Source organism: Coregonus clupeaformis, chromosome 13 (assembly GCF_020615455.1).
Source record: "Coregonus clupeaformis isolate EN_2021a chromosome 13, ASM2061545v1, whole genome shotgun sequence".
In the NCBI taxonomy this organism is placed as follows: domain Eukaryota; kingdom Metazoa; phylum Chordata; class Actinopteri; order Salmoniformes; family Salmonidae; genus Coregonus; species Coregonus clupeaformis.
This window is the reverse complement of record NC_059204.1, coordinates 49,746,734-49,768,886: the sequence shown is the minus strand read 5'-3', so window position 1 is coordinate 49,768,886 and position 22,153 is coordinate 49,746,734. Positions and strand designations below refer to the sequence as shown.

At 41.1% G+C, this 22,153-nt stretch overlaps 1 protein-coding gene across 24 annotated transcripts; it reads right to left on the bottom strand.

Moving 5' to 3' along the window:
* Positions 1–419: 419 nt before the first annotated feature.
* LOC121579695 (upstream stimulatory factor 1) lies at positions 420–21,787 on the bottom strand. Of its 24 annotated transcripts, XR_006661677.1 has the most exons (13): positions 21,701–21,787; positions 21,091–21,171; positions 9,282–9,370; positions 7,672–7,817; positions 7,401–7,514; positions 7,043–7,184; positions 6,724–6,778; positions 6,334–6,392; positions 6,111–6,217; positions 5,747–5,805; positions 1,646–1,774; positions 1,234–1,345; positions 420–1,084 (listed from the first exon to the last, which is right to left on the bottom strand). XR_006661677.1 is itself a non-coding variant. In XM_045224493.1 (12 exons), the coding sequence occupies exons 2-12, from the start codon at positions 21,159–21,161 to the stop codon at positions 1,315–1,317; spliced, it is 1,002 nt and encodes a 333-aa protein (XP_045080428.1). In that variant the 5' UTR covers positions 21,162–21,171; positions 21,701–21,787; the 3' UTR covers positions 420–1,314. The 24 variants fall into 24 exon arrangements, 23 of the variants coding, with proteins under 23 accessions (XP_045080428.1, XP_045080429.1, XP_045080430.1 ...); XM_045224493.1 differs by having other exon boundaries at positions 420–1,345; XM_045224494.1 differs by lacking the exon at positions 5,747–5,805 and having other exon boundaries at positions 420–1,088.
* Between the last annotated feature and the right edge of the window lie 366 nt (positions 21,788–22,153).

Below are 22,153 nucleotides of genomic sequence, written 5' to 3'. Positions count from 1 at the left end.
AACCATAAATCTGGACAAACCATCAGTATCATAACACCTGCAAGTAAGTATTTCATTTTACTGTGTACCATGTGTATTCTGCATATGACAAATAAACTTGACTGATTTGAAAGTAATAAGTGCGGCAGGTAACAAATGTCACTAGTTCAAATCCCAGAGCTGACAAGGTGAAAAATCTGTCCATGTACCCTTGAGCAAGGCACTTAACCCTAATTGCTCCAGGGTTTGCGTTGATAATGGCAGACTCTGGCTGTGAACCCACTCTCAGGGTGAGTTGGGATATGTAAAGACACCCACATTATAAGTCTCACTCAATCAGCATAGCTGAATTCAAGGTACATTGTCCACTCATGATAGTGACAGATTGTTAATACCATAAGTTGATTTCATTTTCAGTGTCTGTTAATAAACATAAGATATCTCTTTTAGACGAATTTAATAGAAATTACAACAAATCAACCTATAACAAAATAATATTAGAGGCTGAAGGTGATATTAACGTCAGAAATAGGTTAGTCCAAATTTTGGAAAAGGAAAGGCATGGGATCAAAAGTAAAACTAAGGATACACAAAGCACCATCAAATTCATTATTTGCTCAGTGACTGATACAAACTGAGGTAGAACACCAGTGTCAGTCAGCTGGTAGTGAAACAGTCAACCAACAGACATGGTGTTCGGTTCAGTCTAGCATTTGAATAAGCCTTTCCCTAAAATATTTTATTTCAAACATAAAAGGCATCAAATTTTTTCTCCCAAATAATGTGTGGCAAGAGTGTACAAATACCCATATATGGGCAAGTTGTTTTGAGGGATCACAAAATACCTTTTATTTCCAAGGGGAATAAGAACACAGGCATGAGTGTTATGTTGTGTAGCTTAAGTGTTTTTCCAGGTAGGATGAATGTCCATGATCATGGGGAGTCCATAAAAATGTCAAGAGAGAAAACATCACGGAGGAGATCCAAAAAGATTGCAGTCCAGATTTGTTGGAATCAATCCTCTGCATCCAACAGCCTCCACTGATCAATGTCATCGTATTCCAACCACATCCTAGGCCTTGTTCGAATGCTTTCCAAATACATCCTTCCTAGATGAAATTACAGATATAAGATGACTGGGTTGGTGTCATTGGGACCCTACGTTTCACCTTTCCAATCACATACAGACCAGTTACTACCTCAAGTAGGGAAAGGAGGGTGCATATTCTGACAATTCAAACAGAGCCCTCGTACCAGCACCTTTGTCCCTTCTCCCTCATTGTGGATCTACACCTGCTGCTCCCACAATGCCGTTCTGTCTCAGCTGGCTTCTCATCATCTGGTTCTTGGTTTTCCAATCATCAACCTGTGAGTGGGAGAAAGTGAATGTCAATGTGGTATGATTGTGAGTTGTCATAGTAACCCACATCACCAGCTCTTGACCAACACCGCTCCCTACTATTAAGAGTCATGTAATGCAGCATCGAGGTTTCTTTGGCTACGTATAGCTCTTTATCATTTTTGAGAGGATCATTCTGAACAAGGTCCTGCGGATTAATCACTGGTCTACAGTCATCCTGCATCCCACTTAACTCGTTATGTGGTCAAGGTTAGCAAATCTGTGCCGCACATTACTCAGACCGATCCCCTTGAACATGGTGAATACCTCCTGTCTGAGCAGCTGGTTGTCCATGCGTAGTCTCTCCAGATTCTCCAGGTCCTCCCCCAGTCTGGCGTTGCTCTGACGCAGCTCCTGGATGTAGTCACAAGCCTTGGACAGGATCCCTCCTTTACTCTGTAGGGAACAGACAGGACAGGAGAACACCACACTGGTCACAGAACTGGCATCATGCCTTAATATTTACACTTATCAGAAATATAAAAACGCAACATGTAAAGTGTTGGTCCCATATTTCATGAGCTGAACAAGCTATTTTCTCTCAAATGTTGTGCACGAATTTGTTTACATCCCTGTTAGTGAGCATTTCTCCTTTGCCAAGATAATCCAGCCACCAGACAGGTGTGGCATATCAAGAAGCTGATTAAACAGCATTATCATTACACAGGTACACCTGTGCTGGGGACAAATGGCCACTAAAATGTGCAGTTGTCGCAAAACACAATGCCACAGATGTCTCAAGTATTGAGGGAGTGTTCAATTGGCATGCTGACTGCAGACCACGAGTATGGTGTTGTGTGGGCGAGCGGTTTGCTGATGCCAACGTTGTGAACAGAGTGCCCCGTGGTGGTGGTGGTGGAGTTATGGTACGAGCAGGTATAAGCTACAGACAACGAACACAACTGCATTTTATCGATGGCAATTTGAATGCACAGCAATACCGTGACGAGATCCTGAGGCCCATTCCTTTTAAGGCATCTGTAGTCCCAGTCATGTGAAATCCTTAGAAATTGTTACATGTTGCGTTTATATTTTTGTTCAGTATAATAACAAAGCCATTTAGCAGACGCTTTTCTCCAAAGCGATTTACATAGCTTGCTTGGGACCACCACCCATCTGCTTTTGTTTTCATGATGATCGATCTCTGTTGAGGGTGGTGCTGACATAGTGTATATTTATTTCTTTATTCTGAACACAAGGTCAATGTGTTCAGAATAAATGGCTTAAGGACAACAAAGTCAAGGTATTGGAGTGGCCATCACAAAGCCCTGACCTCAATCCTATAGAACATTTGTGGGCTGAACTGAAAAAGCGTGTGCGAGCAAGGAGGGCTACAAACCTGACTCCGTTACACCAGCTCTGTCAGGAGGAATGGGCCAAAATTCACCCAACTTATTGTGGGAAGCTTGTGGAAGGCTACCCAAAATGTTTAACCCAAGTTAAACAATTTAAAGACAATGCTGCCAAATACTAATTGAGTGTATGTAAACTTCTGACCCACTGTGAATGTGAAATAAATAAAAGCTGAAATAAATCATTCTCTCTACTATTATTCTGACATTTCACATTCTTAAAATAAAGAGGTGATCCTAACTGACCTAAGACAGGGAATTTTTACTAGGATTAAATGTCAGGAATTGTGAAAAACTGAGTTGAAATGTATTTGGCTAAGGTGTATGTAAACTTCTGACTTCAACTATATACTACTCTACTGTATTTTAGTCAATGCCACTCCGACATTGCTCGTCCTAATATTTATATATTTCTTAATTCCATGATTTTACTTTTAGATGTGTGTGTATTGTTGTGAATTGTTAGACACTACTGCACTGTTGGAGCAAGGAACACAAGCATTTAGCTACACCTGCAATAACATCAGCTAAATATGTGTATGTGACCAATAAAAGTTGATTTGAGTATACAGTACAAAACATGCTCTTTCCATGACAGCCTGACCAGGTGAAAGCTAAGATCCCCTATTGATGCCACTTCAAATCAGTGTAGATGAAGGGGAGGAGACAGGTTAAAGAAGGAGTTTTAAGCTTTGACACAATTGACACATGGATTGTGTATGTGTGTCATTCAAAGGGTGAATGGCCAATACAAAATATTTAAGTGCCTTTGAACGGGGTATGGTAGTAGGCACCAGGCGCACCGGTTTGTGCCAAGAACTTCAAAGCTGCTAGGTTTTTCATGCTCAACACTTTCCCGTGTATATCAAGAATGGTCCACCACCCAAAGGACATGCTGCCAATTTGACAACTGTGGGACGCATTCGAGTCAACATGGGCCAGCATCCCTGTGGAATGCTTTCGACACCTTTTAGAGTCCATGCCCCGAACTGAGGCTGTTCTAAGGGCAATAGGTGGGGGTGCAACTCGATATTCTGAGTTCCAAGTTTAGCAGTTCGGCAAATTTGCCTGAGGAAATATGCAAGAAGAATTGAAGGTGCCAACTAATTTTATAGCCATCAATGTTTTACAGTCATGTGTGCATACATTTTACATACGGGTTGTCCCAGGAATCTAAGCCACTACCACAATCACAGCTACAGAGACACTATTTTCACACTAATGAGCCAAGCTGATCTGTACTGTGCTAGCCTGGTAACACATCCACCCACCATAGTTGCTGGAGCCATGCTAGAGAGGACCATGTCAAAAGAAAATATCAGAGCCAGAACAGTACGGTTCAGCACAAGTGTGAAAAGGTGAGACTCTCTCCTGAACTTCCCTGAAACTGATCAAAAACACAATCCAACCACTCCACACACACACGCTATGTCATGGTCAAACTAGACTCGAAAGAGCTTCTACAGAAATTGAAAGACCACATTTGACAGTTTAGTCATTTAGCAGATGCTTTTTCCAGAGCGATTTAGTTATATCCCTTTCAAACCAAGACGAAAACACGCCAACTTTAGCATGCCATCAACTTTTTGCTGAATTTTCTTTATATCTTAAAGGCATTGCCACCAACAAAGCCTGCACTTTTATTTCCGCCAACCGACATTGTCATAATTGCGGTTATGTGTTTAAAGGTTTCGCCAAACTCTCAGTATAAACATCCCCTTTCATCTTACCAGCTTTAGCACGCATTAAATCATGAACATTCTATATTTGTTGTCCGACATCAAACTTGTCCTTGTCATTATGAAAAGTAGAAACACAAAACGGCAGTCTGCATAGCCGTAATGCCGAAACGGCATTGGCACGCACTACACTGACAGGCACGTATCAAATTGTTGCTTACTGAATCGTTATAATACATTTGAAGCAATACCCGCGTGTGGTCAACTAGATGATAATTTCAGCACCGTTTTGATTTGGACTGCGCCATCACGCTGCTTTGAGACAAGCATGGGGACTTTTCTTGATAAATCAATATCAGTATTTTGTTTTCACTGAATCTCTGCTTGGATATTCGGTTACAATTAGGCTAGAGAAATGTTAGCCGAGTGCTGCTCATGATCATCTTTAGTGTAGTTGACCATTAGCACTAATAAGAAACATTTTCTAGCATTTTTATGTAGCTTAACAAGTGGACCATTTTGCTCTTCACTCACTTAGTAGCCTACTCCTGACCAAAAGCCTGTGACTTGTCTGATAATCAAGCAATATTATTTGGTTTCACTGAATCTCCATCTGTATATTTGGTTAATTGATCTCTGGCTGGGCATATACTGTAAGTACGTGGAAGCTCATCTTTTCGTTTGCTCATCTATCACTGATCAGAAACATTTAGCTTGCAATAATGTAGCCTAAATCAAGTGTAGGCCTATTATTTTGTTTGATTACACATTGGCAACTCTAAAAGCCTGCAGTGGTGAAATATTAACATAATATGAACATTAAAAAATATAGATTGCTATTATTTTCAAATCGGTATTATGAAGATACTCCCAATTTAACACCCTACGCCTTCTCCCTAACAAATAGGAGTGATGGTAGGAAAAAAATATTCAACGTGGATAAAAAAAAAGGGACTTTTTCTAACGGTTCCACATGTTCCTGTGACACTCAAGTTATGTCGGGGGAAAATATTATTTCAATTTTATTCTGTTATATTCTTACTATTAAATGTGTGTTGACTGTGACCATGGCAGGGGAATGCAAGCGTTTGTCTGTTTTATGTACAAAACAACATTGATTTAATTTGCATGGTGCAGCCATGTAGCCTATAGGCTGCACATACCAGTAGCATAATTAAACTCATAATATGTTATTCTATTCTTTTGAAAAGACATTTTATTCGTCTTGTTTCTTAGGACCTGCCGAAACAAATTAATAATGACTTTTTTTGTGATGGTGTATATTCAATAGATTTATGAAAATAGACACCCACCCACATCTACACACCCCTACTCACCGGCATGCGTGTGGGAGGTACAAAAGGCTTATGCTGGCAAGGATGTGGTAAAAATGGGCCTGTTTGAAAGGGGGTCATATAAACATTTCCCACATTTTAATTTGTTTACAGGCAACATACTGTAAATACTATGTGAGTGCATTCATCTTAGGTAGCTAGGTGAGAAAACCACATCATAGTCATACAACGTTTATTTTTATTTTTTTCTAAAAAGCAGTTATCAGCAAAGTTTTGGGGGGGGAGAAGGGGGGTGCTGTGGGAATAATCAAGAAAGAAGAAGAAAGACTAGAAAGAGAATCTCAGAAACGTGTCCATGTGAAAAGATATACCAGTTGAATAAAATATGAAGACTTGACTTGAGTACCTGGGAACTCACCTGCCCATTCTTCGTAGCATCCAGGGTGCAGTCTGGGATGGTTTTGGACAGCTGGACGATCCAGTTGTTTATCTTATCTCTGCGTCGGCGCTCAACTGGGGACAGATTAAAAAGGTTGTTAAAAATAAATGTGAACAAATATAACAGGCTTCACAGATCAATATCTTTGAACATTTTCAAGGTCACACAGTACTGCTGTATATTCGAGTACCTTCATTGTGTTGGGCTCGTCTCTTGTCATCTCTAGACGTACGAGGAGGTTCTGACTTGCTGTAGAATAGAAAAAGAGGATTCAAACAGTAGCCCAATGCACAACATGTTGACCTATCACCATTCACCAGGTATCAAAATACTTAAGACTATTGGCAGTGTCATGTGTTATTTTAACTAGGGTCATGTGCATTAGGTCTCGCAACAGAAAACCTTTTGAAACGTTTTGCAACAGAAAACAAAATGAGCGTTTCTTATTGGATAACCCCAGGTCCCTTGATGACCCAGGTCCCTTGATGAAGGCCTAGTCAGTGATGGGTGATGTCATATCATAACCTGGACACAGAGAGGATGTGATGTGTTAGATATCCTTGTGCAGGGTGCTATGGACCTCTGGTTTGCTCCGCCCAACACGTCCTGCGGTGACATCATCACATACAGCTGACCTGGAAGACACAGGGCACTATTAAGCAGACAGACAATGTACAGATTGACTGACTACTTCAGCTGGCCCCAATTCGCTCCCACCACCTTGGCCTTGGACCTAACCCTTCGGTTTTTGCAGATCTGAAGTCTCCTGATAGGTATAACCAGAAAAGTGCTATCTCGCTTACATCTTACAGATATGCCAACATTGAAGAGTTCGAGCCCATAGGATGGGGCAGGGGGCTAATTGGGACGTTTGAATTACTATTATCATTTCAACTGACCGGTGGGTGTGCTCTGAGTGAGCAGTGTTTCTGGAGCTTGTACGGTCTCCACCATGGTAGTCTGTGTGGCGTCAGTGACAGGGTAGTAGTAGTGAGTCTCTGAGGCTTCCCCCTCCAGTCCCTCAGACTGGGAAAACACCGCCTGACAGACAACACATGACAGATCTTTTAGATAGGAACAGATCCAACAAGTAATCTGAATGGACAGCTGGTAGTATGCACAATAAAGTGTGTGGGGAAAGGAAGTGATGGATGAAGCTTTGTCAAGAGATGCACTCCAGCCAAAGGGGATGATATATGTGAGACAAAGCAAACTTGTGAATTTTGTGTGTGTCTCAACACCATCCAAGTGTTGTACCTGTGTGACAGCCTGTGTCGTTGCGGGGAAGCCTGTCACCACGCTGACAGCAGAGGCTCCGTCTGTCTGTCCATCCACCTGTCCATCAGACACCTGGATCACCCGGTACGTCACCTGAACGGGGGGGTCAAGGTCAGTAAAAGGATCACTAGTACAGAATCTGATCCTTCAACCTTACGGATCTGCAAACATCGAAGGGTTAGGGCCATGGGGAAGGGAGAAAATTGGGACTGGCAGTTTGAGTGCGTGTTGCATGCAGAGTCCCTTCTACCTGCCCTGAGGGAGGGTACAACTCCCCTACCGGCAACCCGCCTCCCTCTGTCTTGAACAGGTACTTGATTGGCTGATCAGACAAGAAGGTAGCTGCAGACTGGATGGTGGTGATGGCAGTTGGGTCGTCGGCCGTGGCAACAGCGCCTGAAGGCGAGACAGGAGAGTCTAGTAGTAAAACAGATGAACCAGTTCTCACATTGTTAACATTAGCAGGATGTATGAGAGACAACTTGGTAGAACAAGAGGTCTCTTGCTCTAGGGCTCTTGCCCCAGTACAATTAAAATATTATTACTCAAAGCAACAAAAAGGAGCCACAGATAGGAACACAGACTGTCGTAAATGGGAACAGATTGAAAGCAAGAATACAGAATTGAGAGTCTATAGGGCAGCATTTCTCATCAGTCCTCGGGACCCACGTGTTTTTTTTTGTTTTTTTTTGGGGGGGGGGGGTAGATCAGCTTTAATATTGCAGATAGATTGTAACTTCCATCAATGTAATTGTCTGCATTACTTCCAATCCCCCATATGTTTTACATATGCACACAAACATACATATATACACACACACACATATCCTTTTAAAAAATATATTTCCCTTTATTACTTTCCAACCCCACCACCCCGTTTTTTGGGAAACACTGCTAAAGAGCCTAGGCCCATGGCTATGACAACATGTGTACTTGCATAGATCACAGCCTGAATCATTTCAGTGAACACACATCACATTGACCATTCAGTGAAGCAATGCAAAGGACTATTTTTTAAATATAATTTTACACTGAACAAATAATATAAACACAACATGTAAAGTGTTGGTCCCATGTTTTATGACTTGAAATAAAATATCTCAGAAATGTTCCATATGCAAAAAAATCTTATTTCTCTCAAATTTGTTTACATCCCTGTTAGTGAGCATTTCTCCTTCGCAAAGATAATCCATCCACCTGACAGGTGTGGCATATCAAGAAGCTGACTAAACAGCATGATCATTGCACAGGTGCTGGGGACAATAAAAGTCCACTCTAAAATGTCCAGTTTTGTCACACAACACAATGCCACAGATGTCTCAAGTTGAGGGAGTGTGCAATTGGCATGTTGACTACAGGAATGTCCACCAGAGTGGTTTCCAGATAATTTAATGTTCATCTCTACCATAAGCCGCCTCCGTCGTTTTAGAGAATTTGGCAGTACGTCGAACCGGCCTCACAACCGCAGACCACGTGTATGGCATCGTGTGGGCAAGCGGTTTGCTGATGTCAACGTTGTGAGAGTGGCCCATGATGGCGGTGGGGTTATGGTATAAGCAGGCATACTGTAAGCTACGGACAACGAACACAATTGCATTTTATCTATGGCAATTTGAATGCACAAAAATACCATGATGAGATCCTGAGGCCCATTGTGAGGCCCATTTTTTTTTTTTTAAGGTATTGGTGAACAACAGATGTATATCTGTATTCCCAGTAATGTGAAATCCATAGATTAGGGCCTAATGCATTTATTTCAATTGACGGATTTCCTCATATGAATTGTAACTCTGTAAAAATCTATGAAATTGTTGAGTTTATATTTTTGTTCAGTATATAAGAAAAGTAGTTAGTTCTCACCATTATGATAAATCATAGAATACTCTCTATGGCGCTCACCTTCATCGATAATGGAAACGTCACCGTCGTCATCCGGGCTCTTCTGCTGCCTGTGGTAAAAGGGAGAAGGCGGCAACAGTCAGCAAGTAGCTAACACAAAACAGAAGGTTGTCCATTAACGAAAGCTTTTTGTGCCACTTACCCCTTCATCTTTTTGGTTTGCTGCTCTATGCCTTAAAAAAAAAAAAAAGTACAGCAGAGGCGATTCTGTCCGCTACAGTTTAACCTATAACGTTATTTACCAGAATCTGTAAGTTAGGCCTATATTAAAACCAAGAATGAAAAACATTGCAATGTTTACCTCGCACTGTAAAGCTAACGTAAACTGGCTTGCTAGCTAACTAAGTACTGTTACTCGATACAGTCCACAACAATTACGAATTAGCTAGACACCCCTAGTAAAGATACAGATATTGAAGCATTATTATTTATCAAATACAAAATGAGTGTGCAATGCCAATATGTCCTAGCTACGATACCAACTCAAATTCAATCCGAAACCTCAACCACTGCACTGTATCCAGGGCTCGAAAATGGTTAGCTAGCTAACGTTAGCAATGTAAACAAGGCAAATGTGCTAGTTAGCTTGCAAACAACCAATCGGCACAAGAAATCGTTAGAAAAGCAAGGGATAATCTCCCCAAATCACGAGCTCATCATACAGAAACATTTAATGCGTATTTAACTAAATTAATCAATTGAAGCCAAACTAACCCACAAAGATTGTAGTGCAGCCAGTCCACCATCCATAAGACAAAGATTATCTATTATATTGACAAGATAGTCGAGTGACCGCTCTACATGTCCTCAAAGATGGAAGCTCTGTACCGAAGATTTTTTACAACTAATCCAAGACAAACCACAGCTTGTCGTTTCCAATAAAGAGCAATAGTAATGGCGTCTTTTAGTAGACACTAACCCCGTCATGGTTCGTTGGACAAAGCCTATGGGAAAATGAATGGAGTTTTTGGACACAGGCATAGGATAACTTTTTGTTCTATGAGATAATCTTCATCAGCTAACATCACTTTTTGTGAATTTAGATGCAGTTATGAAATAAAAAAATCACAAAGGCTAAATAATTCAAAAAGGTCATGTTAACTAACTAATATTATCTCATAGAGCAAAGATCTCCTAAGACCTTATTTTCGGCATTTAGCCCAAAACCGTATTCTTTCCCCAATAATTTTCGACATAGGAGTGGCTGAATAAAACAGAGGTAACTCATTTCCGGGTTTTATAAAATCAAATCAAAATTTATTTGTCACATACACGTGTTTAGCAGATGAAATTGTGGGTGTAGAAAAATGCTTGTGCTTCTAGCTCCGACAGTACAGTAATATCTAACAAGTAATATCTAACAATTTCACAACATATACCCAATACACACAAATCTAAGTCAGGAATGAATTAAGAATGTATACATATACGGACGAGCGAAATCAGAGCGGCATGGACTAAGATACAGTAGAATAGTATAGAATACAGTATATACATACAGTGGGGAAAACATTTATTTAGTCAGCCACCAATTGTGCAAGTTCTCCCACTTAAAAAGATGAGAGAGGCCTGTAATTTTCATCATATGTACACGTCAACTATGACAGACAAATTGAGATTTTTTTTCTCCAGAAAATCACATTGTAGAATTTTTTATGAATTTATTTGCAAATTATGGTGGAAATAAGTATTTGGTCACCTACAAACAAGCAAGATTTCTGGCTCTCACAGACCTGTAACTTCTTCTTTAAGAGGCTCCTCTGTCCTCCACTCGTTACCTGTATTAATGGCACCTGTTTGAACTTGTTATCAGTATAAAAGACACCTGTCCACAACCTCAAACAGTCACACTCCAAACTCCACTATGGCCAAGACCAAAGAGCTGTCAAAGGACACCAGAAACAAAATTGTAGACCTGCACCAGGCTGGGAAGACTGAATCTGCAATAGGTAAGCAGCTTAGTTTGAAGAAATCAACTGTGGGAGCAATTATTAGGAAATGGAAGACATACAAGACCACTGATAATCTCCCTCGATCTGGGGCTCCACGCAAGATCTCACCCCGTGGGGTCAAAATGATCACAAGAACGGTGAGCAAAAATCCCAGAAACACACGGGGAGACCTAGTGAATGACCTGCAGAGAGCTGGGACCAAAGTAACAAAGCCTACCATCAGTAACACACTACGCCGCCAGGGACTCAAATCCTGCAGTGCCAGACGTGTCCCCCTGCTTAAGCCAGTACATGTCCAGGCCTGTCTGAAGTTTGCTAGAGTGCATTTGGATGATCCAGAAGAGGATTGAGAGAATGTCATATGGTCAGATGAAACCAAAATAGAACTTTTTGGTAAAAACTCAACTCGTCGTGTTTGGAGGACAAAGAATGCTGAGTTGCATCCAAAGAACACCATACCTACTGTGAAGCATGGGGGTGGAAACATCATGCTTTGGGGCTGTTTTTCTGCAAAGGGACCAGGACGACTGATCCGTGTAAAGGAAAGAATGAATGGGGCCATGTATCGTGAGATTTTGAGTGAAAACCTCCTTCCATCAGCAAGGGCATTGAAGATGAAACGTGGCTGGGTCTTTCAGCATGACAATGATCCCAAACACACCGCCCGGGCAACGAAGGAGTGGCTTCGTAAGAAGCATTTCAAGGTCCTGGAGTGGCCTAGCCAGTCTCCAGATCTCAACCCCATAGAAAATCTTTGGAGGGAGTTGAAAGTCCGTGTTGCCCAGCGACAGCCCCAAAACATCACCACTCTAGATGAGATCTGCATGGAGGAATGGGCCAAAATACCAGCAACAGTGTGTGAAAACCTTGTGAAGACTTACAGAAAACGTTTGACCTGTGTCATTGCCAACAATGGGTGTATAACAAAGTATTGAGAAACTTTTGTTATTAACCAAATACCTATTTTCCACCATAATTTGCAAATAAATTCTACAATGTGATTTTCTGGAGAAAAAAAATTCGTCAGTTGACGTGTACCTATGATGAAAATTACAGGCCTCTCTAATCTTTTTAAGTGGGAGAACTTGCACAATTGGTGGCTGACTAAATACTTTTTATATATTTTTGAAACATATTTTCAAAAAATAATGGTTTTCTATCAATTAGTATATTTGAGTTTAACCACAATATTTGTTCTGTCGTTTCTGGAGGATTAAATTGAAATAGCAACCAATTTTCTATGCTTGTTTTTAGAAATAATGATATTTGGGAGATGATTTCCTTTTCAAATAACTGAACATGAGAGGTTGTAATCTGAATAAAGGGAAAAGGCCATTCTTGTTTATTGGAGTGAGATAATTTATTTCATTTGGGATACATATTCCGAGTATACCCACATCACCATCAGACCATGTTATTGGTAAAGTACATGGTAATGTAAACATTTTATTTTTTAGTGATCCAATACGTAATATAGTACATTCATCATAATTTGGTTGTAATCTAGCGAGGTTAGAAAATGTATCTAGATCCTCTATGAGGCTGTGGAGGGATTCAAGTTGTGGAGTTAAAAGAAAACATGAATCATCAGTGTACAATGACACCTTTGTTTTTAAACCCTGGATTTCTAATCCCTTGATATTATTGTTGGATCTGATTTTAATAGCTAACATTTCAATATATATGCCGATAGTGGACAACCTCATTTCACTGCTCTTGATAGTTTAAAACTTTCTGAGAAATAGCCATTATTTACTATTTTACCTATGCTCCGAAATGATAGATAGAAATAAGATTAAGCATTATAATAACTATCAAATGATCTATGTACTGTCTCCCACCCCTCACGTACGTCTACGTTTTGGGTGCGCAAGTCAGTACCTATACATTATTCCCCTTATTACTAGATCCAATCTCTAGTAATCGATTACACGCACATAAAATTCATCATATTTTCATATATTCATATCAACCACACCATTCGCATTTCTAATGATTCTTTATTGCAACAAATCAGTTTATCATAATCTACTCGCAGCGGAACAACAACTTTAACTACCCAGACCCTGCCCCTCAGTCATAAAATCCTCCCAGAATCTTATAGACTGATCACTACTCACGAACCTAACATCCCGCTCTCAATACCATCCCGCAATATTCTATGATAAGCAGTGTTGTACGGAATCCCAAGATATCATTATATCAAAAGCTTATTATCCAAACGTATATCAAATTATCATACACACCTCTATTTCTTATCATTCAAACTTCAGATTGCGACTCATTTTCCAAATTTATACCACTCTCATATCACATTCACACAATGTTGTTCTCAAACACGCTTAATCACTATTTGTATAACCTGCAGGAATATTTTCTTCTATAAAAGAGCCCAAATTTGGAATGTTAACCCTATCACATTCATCATTTTACTATGATCAATTTTACCATAATCCTAAATCACTTCTAAATTTCCAAATATAATGTCCAAAACATACCCTAAAAGATTGTCCGAAATACAATGTGTAGACGTCATACAACCACATCGGTACACATGACCTGTTCCTCCAACAGGATTTATTTTACCCCTCCTGGTATCGTGAATTTCCCACACTCAGTTTATCAATGAATATCCACATACCATTTATTCTTCTCTTCCTAATGCGAGATTGGGCACGCCCTTTCTCCACCAGACATAGAAACTTCAAGCAACCTCAAATATATTCCCTCTCCTAACACTTCCTCAACACAGAAAAGGCTATTATTTGCAGTATTTCTTGTTGTTTTCTGATCACCCGCACAGATGAGCAGCCACTCGTGCTTAAATGAATCAGACAGAATGACCAGCAGGACAAACAAATGAATCAGACGAATTGAACAAATACATCAGATGAACAATCAAATGAATTCGACAGATTGAATGCATGAATTGAGTCAGACCAGTGGACCAAGATGAAAGAGCTGCTTTCCAGTCCAACAAACCAGTCTTGTACAAAACGAGTCAGACAAAACAATCGAATCAAACAAATTGATCAAGCTGACCAAATGAGCAACCTGAATGAGATAGGTGAGACATACAACTTAATCACAATTTAATGAATCACAGCCGCTCAAGCAAACCATTTACCCGCACGAGATGAGCAGACCTACTCTATTTAACACTTTCTGTATATTTTGAAGCCCTTGTGGCTATTTCACAACCGTTCACCTACTCTGGATGACCAGCGCTACTTCCAATTTATGGTGTCACCTACTCAGGATGACCTAATTCTTTACCTGATTGGCCCTGTCTAATTATTGCATCACCACCACAGGATGATGCACCACCTACCCGATCAGCCTCTAACAATGAAATCCACATTAGAGCGGTAACCGTAGGCACCTATTCACGTACTGGCTAGCCACCTGCCCGTTCAGCCCTCTGGAGTGCTAACCTTAGCTCTCCAAAGCGGTATCCACATGATTTAGTCTTATTTACAATTATCAACACTATTCAACAATCAATAACATTGCATGCATGCTTATTTCTCATTCCCTTAATACTGGAGAGACCCCCCGTACCTGACCCTCAGAATCAGCTTGAGCGAATCACACAATTTCTATGTTAAAAGTAAGAACGTCGCTTACCTCTATTAACAGTGGCCACTGTATTTTTGTGTGTGACTCGTCCAGCCTCTCTCCGATGGCGCAGTACCCCTGTGGTCTCTGTTTCCAGTCCCTGTTCGTGGTCGCCAATTATGTTGTAGAAATGTTATCACTATACTTATTCAAAATCAAAGTTCTTCCAGAGTTTTTGTAGAATCAAGATATACTTTATTACACAACGCAACAAAAGCCGAGCTGATCTGCAGAGCAACTAAATTCCCAACACTCGGCCCTCAGTTTATATACAATTTCCATTCCTGCTCGTTTTACATACTCTTTAGCTTAAAACCTCCCAGTTCCAGTTTCTCCACTATTGTTTCCAAACTTTCATATTTTGACTGCTCAGCCCACTCTCTTTATTTATGATAGTGGTGAAATCTGACTTCTACTCCTATATATATATATTCAGTTTGAAAACAATAGTGGCCAAACCAAGCTTTCTCATGTAAAAAATAACAGAGCCATCTCCTGGCTCTGCTCTGTTTATTCCAAAACATATCAATCGATACTTAAATATGGTTTAAACATGGCAGATCCATAACCCATTCTCAACCATATACATTTAAGACATTCCTAATGCATTGCCTCATACATAACAGTATAATCAATCAAGAACCATGTCCTGACTCTGGCTCAGACTCCCTCCCTGTGTACCACACGGTACCACACTCCGTATCCACTTAGTCGTACTGCTTGTCTTTATAATTAACTATGTTTCAGTCTTTATAGTCTAGAAAGATTTACTATGTTTAACCTATGGTCTGACCTTGTGTACCACTCGGTACCATGGCTCTGTATGGTCTAATGAAAAATATCCAATACTGCCACCACAACCAAAATGTTCTGTGACTTACATTCCATCCCTACAGTTCAGTTAATAACCATTGCTATAAACACAAAAAATCTAATCTTACTGAAGCATATACAGTATCACTTGTTGGCTTATCCCGCTGTACTGGTCCAGATCTACCACTCACACCATTCCTCTCAGGATTCTTCCACCATTGACCCATCTTCCTCTACTTTCTTCAGTGCCTCAGCATATGACTTCTTCTGCACTACTCTAACCCTGGTAACCTCAACCTGCCTCTCTGTCAGTGGACATTTCTGATCCCCAGCCCCATGGGCACCCCTACAATTAACAGATAGCGCTTATTTTCCCTAGTGCTACACAAACCTTTGTCTCATGCCCTTCTGCACACTTCTCACACCTAGGAACCTCCCTCCAACACACTGCTGCCACATGCCCATAAGCTTGACACCTCTCCCTGACCGAGTCTGTAATACCTACATGTTTCAAGCATACCACCATAGTCTCTGTGCCCAAGAAAGCGAAGGTAACCTGCCTAAATGACTACCGCTCCGTAGCACTCACGTCGGTAGCCATGAAGTGCTTTGAAAGGCTGGGCATGACTCACATCAACACCATCATCCCGGAAACCCTAGACCCACTAATTTGCATACTGCCCCAACAGATCCACAGATGACGCAATCTCAATCGCACTCCACAGTGCCCTTTCCCACCTGGACAAAAGGAACACCTATGTGAGAATACCGTTCATTGACTATAGCTCAGCGTTCAACACCATAGTGCCTACAAAGCTCATCACTAAGCTAAGGACCCTGGGAATAAACACCTCCCTCTGCAACTGGATCCTGGACTTCCTGATGGGCCGCCCCCAGGTGGTAAGGGTAGGTAACAACACATCTGCCACGCTGATCCTCAACACGGGGGCCCCTCAGGTGTGCGTGCTTAATCCCCTCCTGCACTCTCTGTTCACCCACAACTGCATGGCCAAGGACGACTCCAACACCATCATTAAGTTTGCTGACGACACAACAGTGGTAGGCCTGATCACTGACAACGATGAGACAGCCTATAGGGAGGTCAGAGACCTGGCAGTGTGGTGCCAGGACAACAACCTCTCCCTCAACATGAGCAAGACAAAGGAGATGATTGTGGACTACAGGAAAAGGAGGGCCGAACACGGCCTCATTCACATCAACAGGGCTGTAGTGGAGTGGGTCGAGACTTTGAAGTTCCTTGGTGTCCATATCACTAACAAACTATCATGGTCCAAACACACCAAGAAAGTCGTGAAGAGGGCACGACAACACCTTTTCCCCCTCAGGAGACTGAAAAGATTTGGCATGGGCCCCCAGATCCTCAAAAACAGCTGCAGCATCGAGAGCATCCTGACCGGTTGCATCACCGCCTGGTATGGCAACAGCTCGGCATCCGACGTAAGGCGGTACATCACTGGGTCCAAGCTTCCTGCCATCCAGGACCTATGTACTAGGTGTGTCAGAGGAAGGCCCAAAAAATGGTCAAAGACTCCAGTCACCCAAGTCATAGACTGTTCTCTCTGCTACCACACGGCAAGCGGTACCGGTGCACCAAGTCTAGGTCCAAAAGGCTCCTTAACAGCTTCTACCCCCAAGCCATAAGACTGCTGAACAATTAATCAAATGGCCACCGAACAATTAATCAAATGGCCACCTGGACTATTTGCATTGACCCCCCCCCCCCCCCTTGTTTGTTTTTACACTGCTGCTACTCGCTGTTTATTATCTATCTATCACTTCACCCCTACCTACATGTACAAATTACCTCGACTAACCTGTACCCCCACACATTGACTCGGTACCGGTTACCCCTGAATACAGCCTCATTATTGTTATTTTATTGTGTTATTTTTTTACTTTAGTATATTTACTAAAAATGTACTATTTTCTTACAACTGCATTGTTGGTTAAGGGCTTGTAAGTAAGCATTTCACGGTAAGGTCTACACCTGTGTATTCGGCGCATGTGACAAATAGAATTTGATTTGAATTGATTTGTTACAACGTAACGTATTCGGCACAAAAGCTTGTACGGGATAACTGATTTATCCAAACATCACTTTGTCGGGCAAAGAATCAACCTCAAAACTCCAAAGAACAGACAACGACTTCTGTTTCTCCACTCACGCCACCCTGTCTGTGTCGCACCAAACGTCGAGCATCACAAAAAACGTGAATCTTCCCCTTCAGTTGGTTCACTTTCACATTTACCCCTACACCAGTAATCACTCCTTTCAATGGCACCCTTTTCTTGAGAGCAAAACAATTTACATATCTTGTCCGCAGTCGTTTGACGCAGAGCTCCTGCTCCCTCTGACCTACAGAAACACAAACAATTATCACAAGACCACTTCGGGTTACCTTCACCGATTCCACAGCACCCAACTCCGTTTTCACCCACCCTGAAACCACAAATGGATCAGCCAAAAGGCAAGGGTCCACTTTTTCGTTTGATATCTGGTACTGACCTCGAACCAAGTAGCCCTTTCTGGCTACTGGCTATAGTCATGCTAGCTAGTGGAAGTTAGTTAGTCCCTCATGCTAGCTAGTAGTAGCTAGCTAGTGGAAGTAAGTTAACGTTAGTCCCTCAACCTGCTGTAGTGGCCTGGCCAGAGGTACCTGCTGCAGAAAGGGGAAATTTCTACATTACTTTCTGTAGCTAACTTAGCTAGATCTTCTGTCTGGCTGGTGCTTATTGACTGAGTAGGCTAATAATTAACTGCAGTTACTGCCGGGGCAGTTCCGTTAGTTCTCTTATATACTGCTTACACAGACAAGTTATATTTGCATGATTTACATTATTCATTATTCATCATTAACGTTTGGTTCCTGCATGTGACCGACCAATACCTCACGAGGCTTCTTCTCTCCAAGCTGAGACCTTGAAACTGAGATATCCCTTTTGGTTCTCAGAATAATGTTCTGGGCGTACTGCCAATTGGTCTGAGGAGGAGGTCACAGTCACCTGCACGAACCAAGATAGAGGGAGTGGAGATGCTGTGTACAATTTCAATGCTATCTCTTCAGACAACAACATTTTCCCTCACATTCCCTGCTTTTATCACTATGTGATAATTATCGTTACATTTTAAGATAAGCATAAGATTATAGCTTCTATTAAAGGAGGTTCTATCAAAATGCATCATTATAAGTAAACAAAATCAATGCATAAAACCACAGACACTTTCAAACCCTTCATTCTGGGTTGTACAATCCAACTAGTAACTGATTGTTATTCCATAGCCCTTACTTATAAAACCATTGCAGTAGAATATTTTAACTTAAGACCTTTGCTTCATACAGTTACACATATGCTTCATTACACAATTTCATTCATGGATTCTGGCAATGACATTTCAGCTGACAATTTTAGACAAGCCTAAATCAATTACAGGCACGGTTGACCACCCCTCTCCTTCCCGGCACTTATTATTCTGCCATTTCTTCGTTTTCTTCTTCAGATAGCTTTCAGTTCATCCTCCCAATGGTACATGTTCAAAGTGGGTGGCCCTTGATAATGTCCCGATCTGGGGAATAATCTGATTTTCCAAGCAGACGAATCTCTCACCTGAGCCTCCACCACCATCCTTTACAGTCCATTATGTATTGTCCATTTTCGGACCAGTACACCAGCAGCATGAGAGAAGTTTGGACGGGATCTCTCTCCATGCTCACTCCACGTGGACTCATGCCACACTCCTGAGAGAAAAGGCAGTTGATAGCTTTGACTGGATGCTGAACACAGGTTGCTGGCTCGGACAGGGCCATAGTGAACGCCATCGTCACCATTACTTCAGCTGGTTAGAGGGGGTGAGGCTCACACTGTTCTCGGTTGAATTATCCCTTCCATACAACTAGATATCATCTGTGGTCACCTTCGCCATAACCTCGAGAGAGGACAGACCTGAACAACAGTTTAGTTTAGGGCATTTCTGATTCAGGAAACTATTCACTGTGACAAATTATTACTACTACCAATATTCTTAACACAAATGTCAAAGAGAATAACAACACACGGTTGAAACCATTTTTGCAATTTGGCTTATACTCCCCCATCATATCGGCAACCTCACCGCAGAGTTACAGGGTCAGGGAGTCAGAGGACTAATCCTTAAGGAGAAATCCCGACCATCCAGCAGACCCAATCTGGTGAGATTTGTATTGAAGCAAGACAAAAACAACACAAACAAAAAAACAACAGCAATACACTTCTTCATATAGAACACCTTATCCTTTACCCAATCTGGCTGTAAGGTGACCTGCTTTGGTCCACATGGCATAGTCTCAGCACTGTCTGGTAACAATCCACAAACCCAACAATCTGATACGTTCTGTAGTACAGAGACTTACTAGCTATTTGTAAGAAATAAGTGTTTGACCCGAGTAACTGTCAACCATTACCAACATATATGTTGTCCTTTTACAGGCAGGCATGTGAACAAAATCTATTTGCATATTTACCAAAGGGCCCCAGGGGACAGGTAATTCCCCCTTTGGACACGTGACTCACATTGTGATTCATGCATCCCCCCCCCAAAAAACTATACTGCCGGTTAAATAAAAATAAACTAATCAGAATAACAAATACAATTAGAATTACAACCATTGATAACTCCATAAGGAAATAATTATATCCCATAAGGTAATTCAAGGAATAGTAAAATAGACTAGAGACAGGTTTCCCTCATTCAGGGGCAGCGCTCTCGCTCTCTCTTTCTCGTGGTCCGAATCACCCATAGGACTATTGATCAATTATAAACTTCTACCTAATTATCAGTGTTTACATATTACATTTAAATCTCACCCAATGTCTCTAGCCTTTCTAGTGAGGGTGATCCCACCAGAAAGTCAGAACAGAGATCAGAGGTCATTCAACCCCATTAAGTGAGTGTTTCTTTCCCTTTTCTTTCCCTGTACTTCAGACTCGTTATTTAAAGATATTTCAAACATTTAGTGTACCAGGTTTACATGGGGTTTTTCAGTACATTTCTTATCAAGAGAATTAACATGTGTGCAACCAAAACTCAGACAATAGATACTTCAGAAAATGTCATTTGTGTCCCCTTTAAGGTGCATCTTTTCCAACACGTGAAGAACTCACTAAAACCAAATAAAAAGACCCCACACAATAAATCAAACACGGTATTAACACCACTAACAAATATTCATAACAGGTGGGTTGTGTGTGGGTGCTGGCGTGTATATAGTAAAAATTGTAGGGTAAAAACAAACAAAATGGCCAGGCCTTACATAATTTGTGAGCTCCCTTAACAGCCGGATCCGAGTACCTTTACACAGTCTCACAAACTGCTCTCCTAAGGCACCTACCTCAGAAAGCCTTTCAAAGGGAGAGATACAGAATCATTGGTAAACTCATCAGAAAACGTGGTAGTGGACATTCCATCAGTCCTGGAAGAAAGAAAATAAACATGTACTTAGATTTTACTATGCTACATGTTAATCTTAATCGAGCTTAGTGCATCTTAGGCAGGAAGTCTTGACAAAACCATGTGTATACAGAATCATACTTCAGACACATCAGATGATACAGTGCCCCGTTAAGCGGAATAAGCACCTTCTAAAGTAAACAATCCCAGAGCCCCTTTCTTGTAATCTTATCATTTTGACCGGTTGCATTGACATTTGTTCTGTACTGACTGTCCCTGTGACATCAACTAGTCAAAATATGAAATCTGTTGTTTAACAAATCTACTAGGTCCTTCAAAAAGTTGGTGCTGGCTTATCAGCTTGATATACGGTACTAAAAACATTTACTTGGATCTACTTCAATATTGGACACAGTTCCACGTAATAGAAATAGATTATTGTTTTAGATGACATTACCTTCTTACCTAAATCACTGGTATTACCCAAACTATAGAATTGAGTTATAATAATTGGAAATTGTCAAAAATGTATCTTATTCAATTATTCATACCTCTGTCCCAAATGTCCCACTGTGTTCTTTACAGCCTGTTTGAGTTCAGTGAGTACCACTCACTTTCACTGGCGGCTTATCTATTTGTCCACAGGAAGCTTATCTTTAAACCCAACAACAGATGGCAGCCTCTAATATAATCAGTCCCAAGGCTCAATCCCTCTGTTTGTCATGTGACCTTGTATTGAAACATTTACCTAATCAAATTACTAAGATCTTGCATTATTCGAGTACTATCTGAAAGCCACTAATACTACCATTCACTTTGTTACTTTCACTAGTCTCCATACCTGTTTTCTTCAACTAGGACCCTTTCTTCCCAATAGGAAGACCCTCTCAATCACTACTGCTAATACACATGGATCACTCTCAAACAATGTTCTGCTTTTACCCCTATTGTAAGGTTTAAAAACAAAACAAAATAAACTTTATCCTTATTAGAAGGCATTGTTT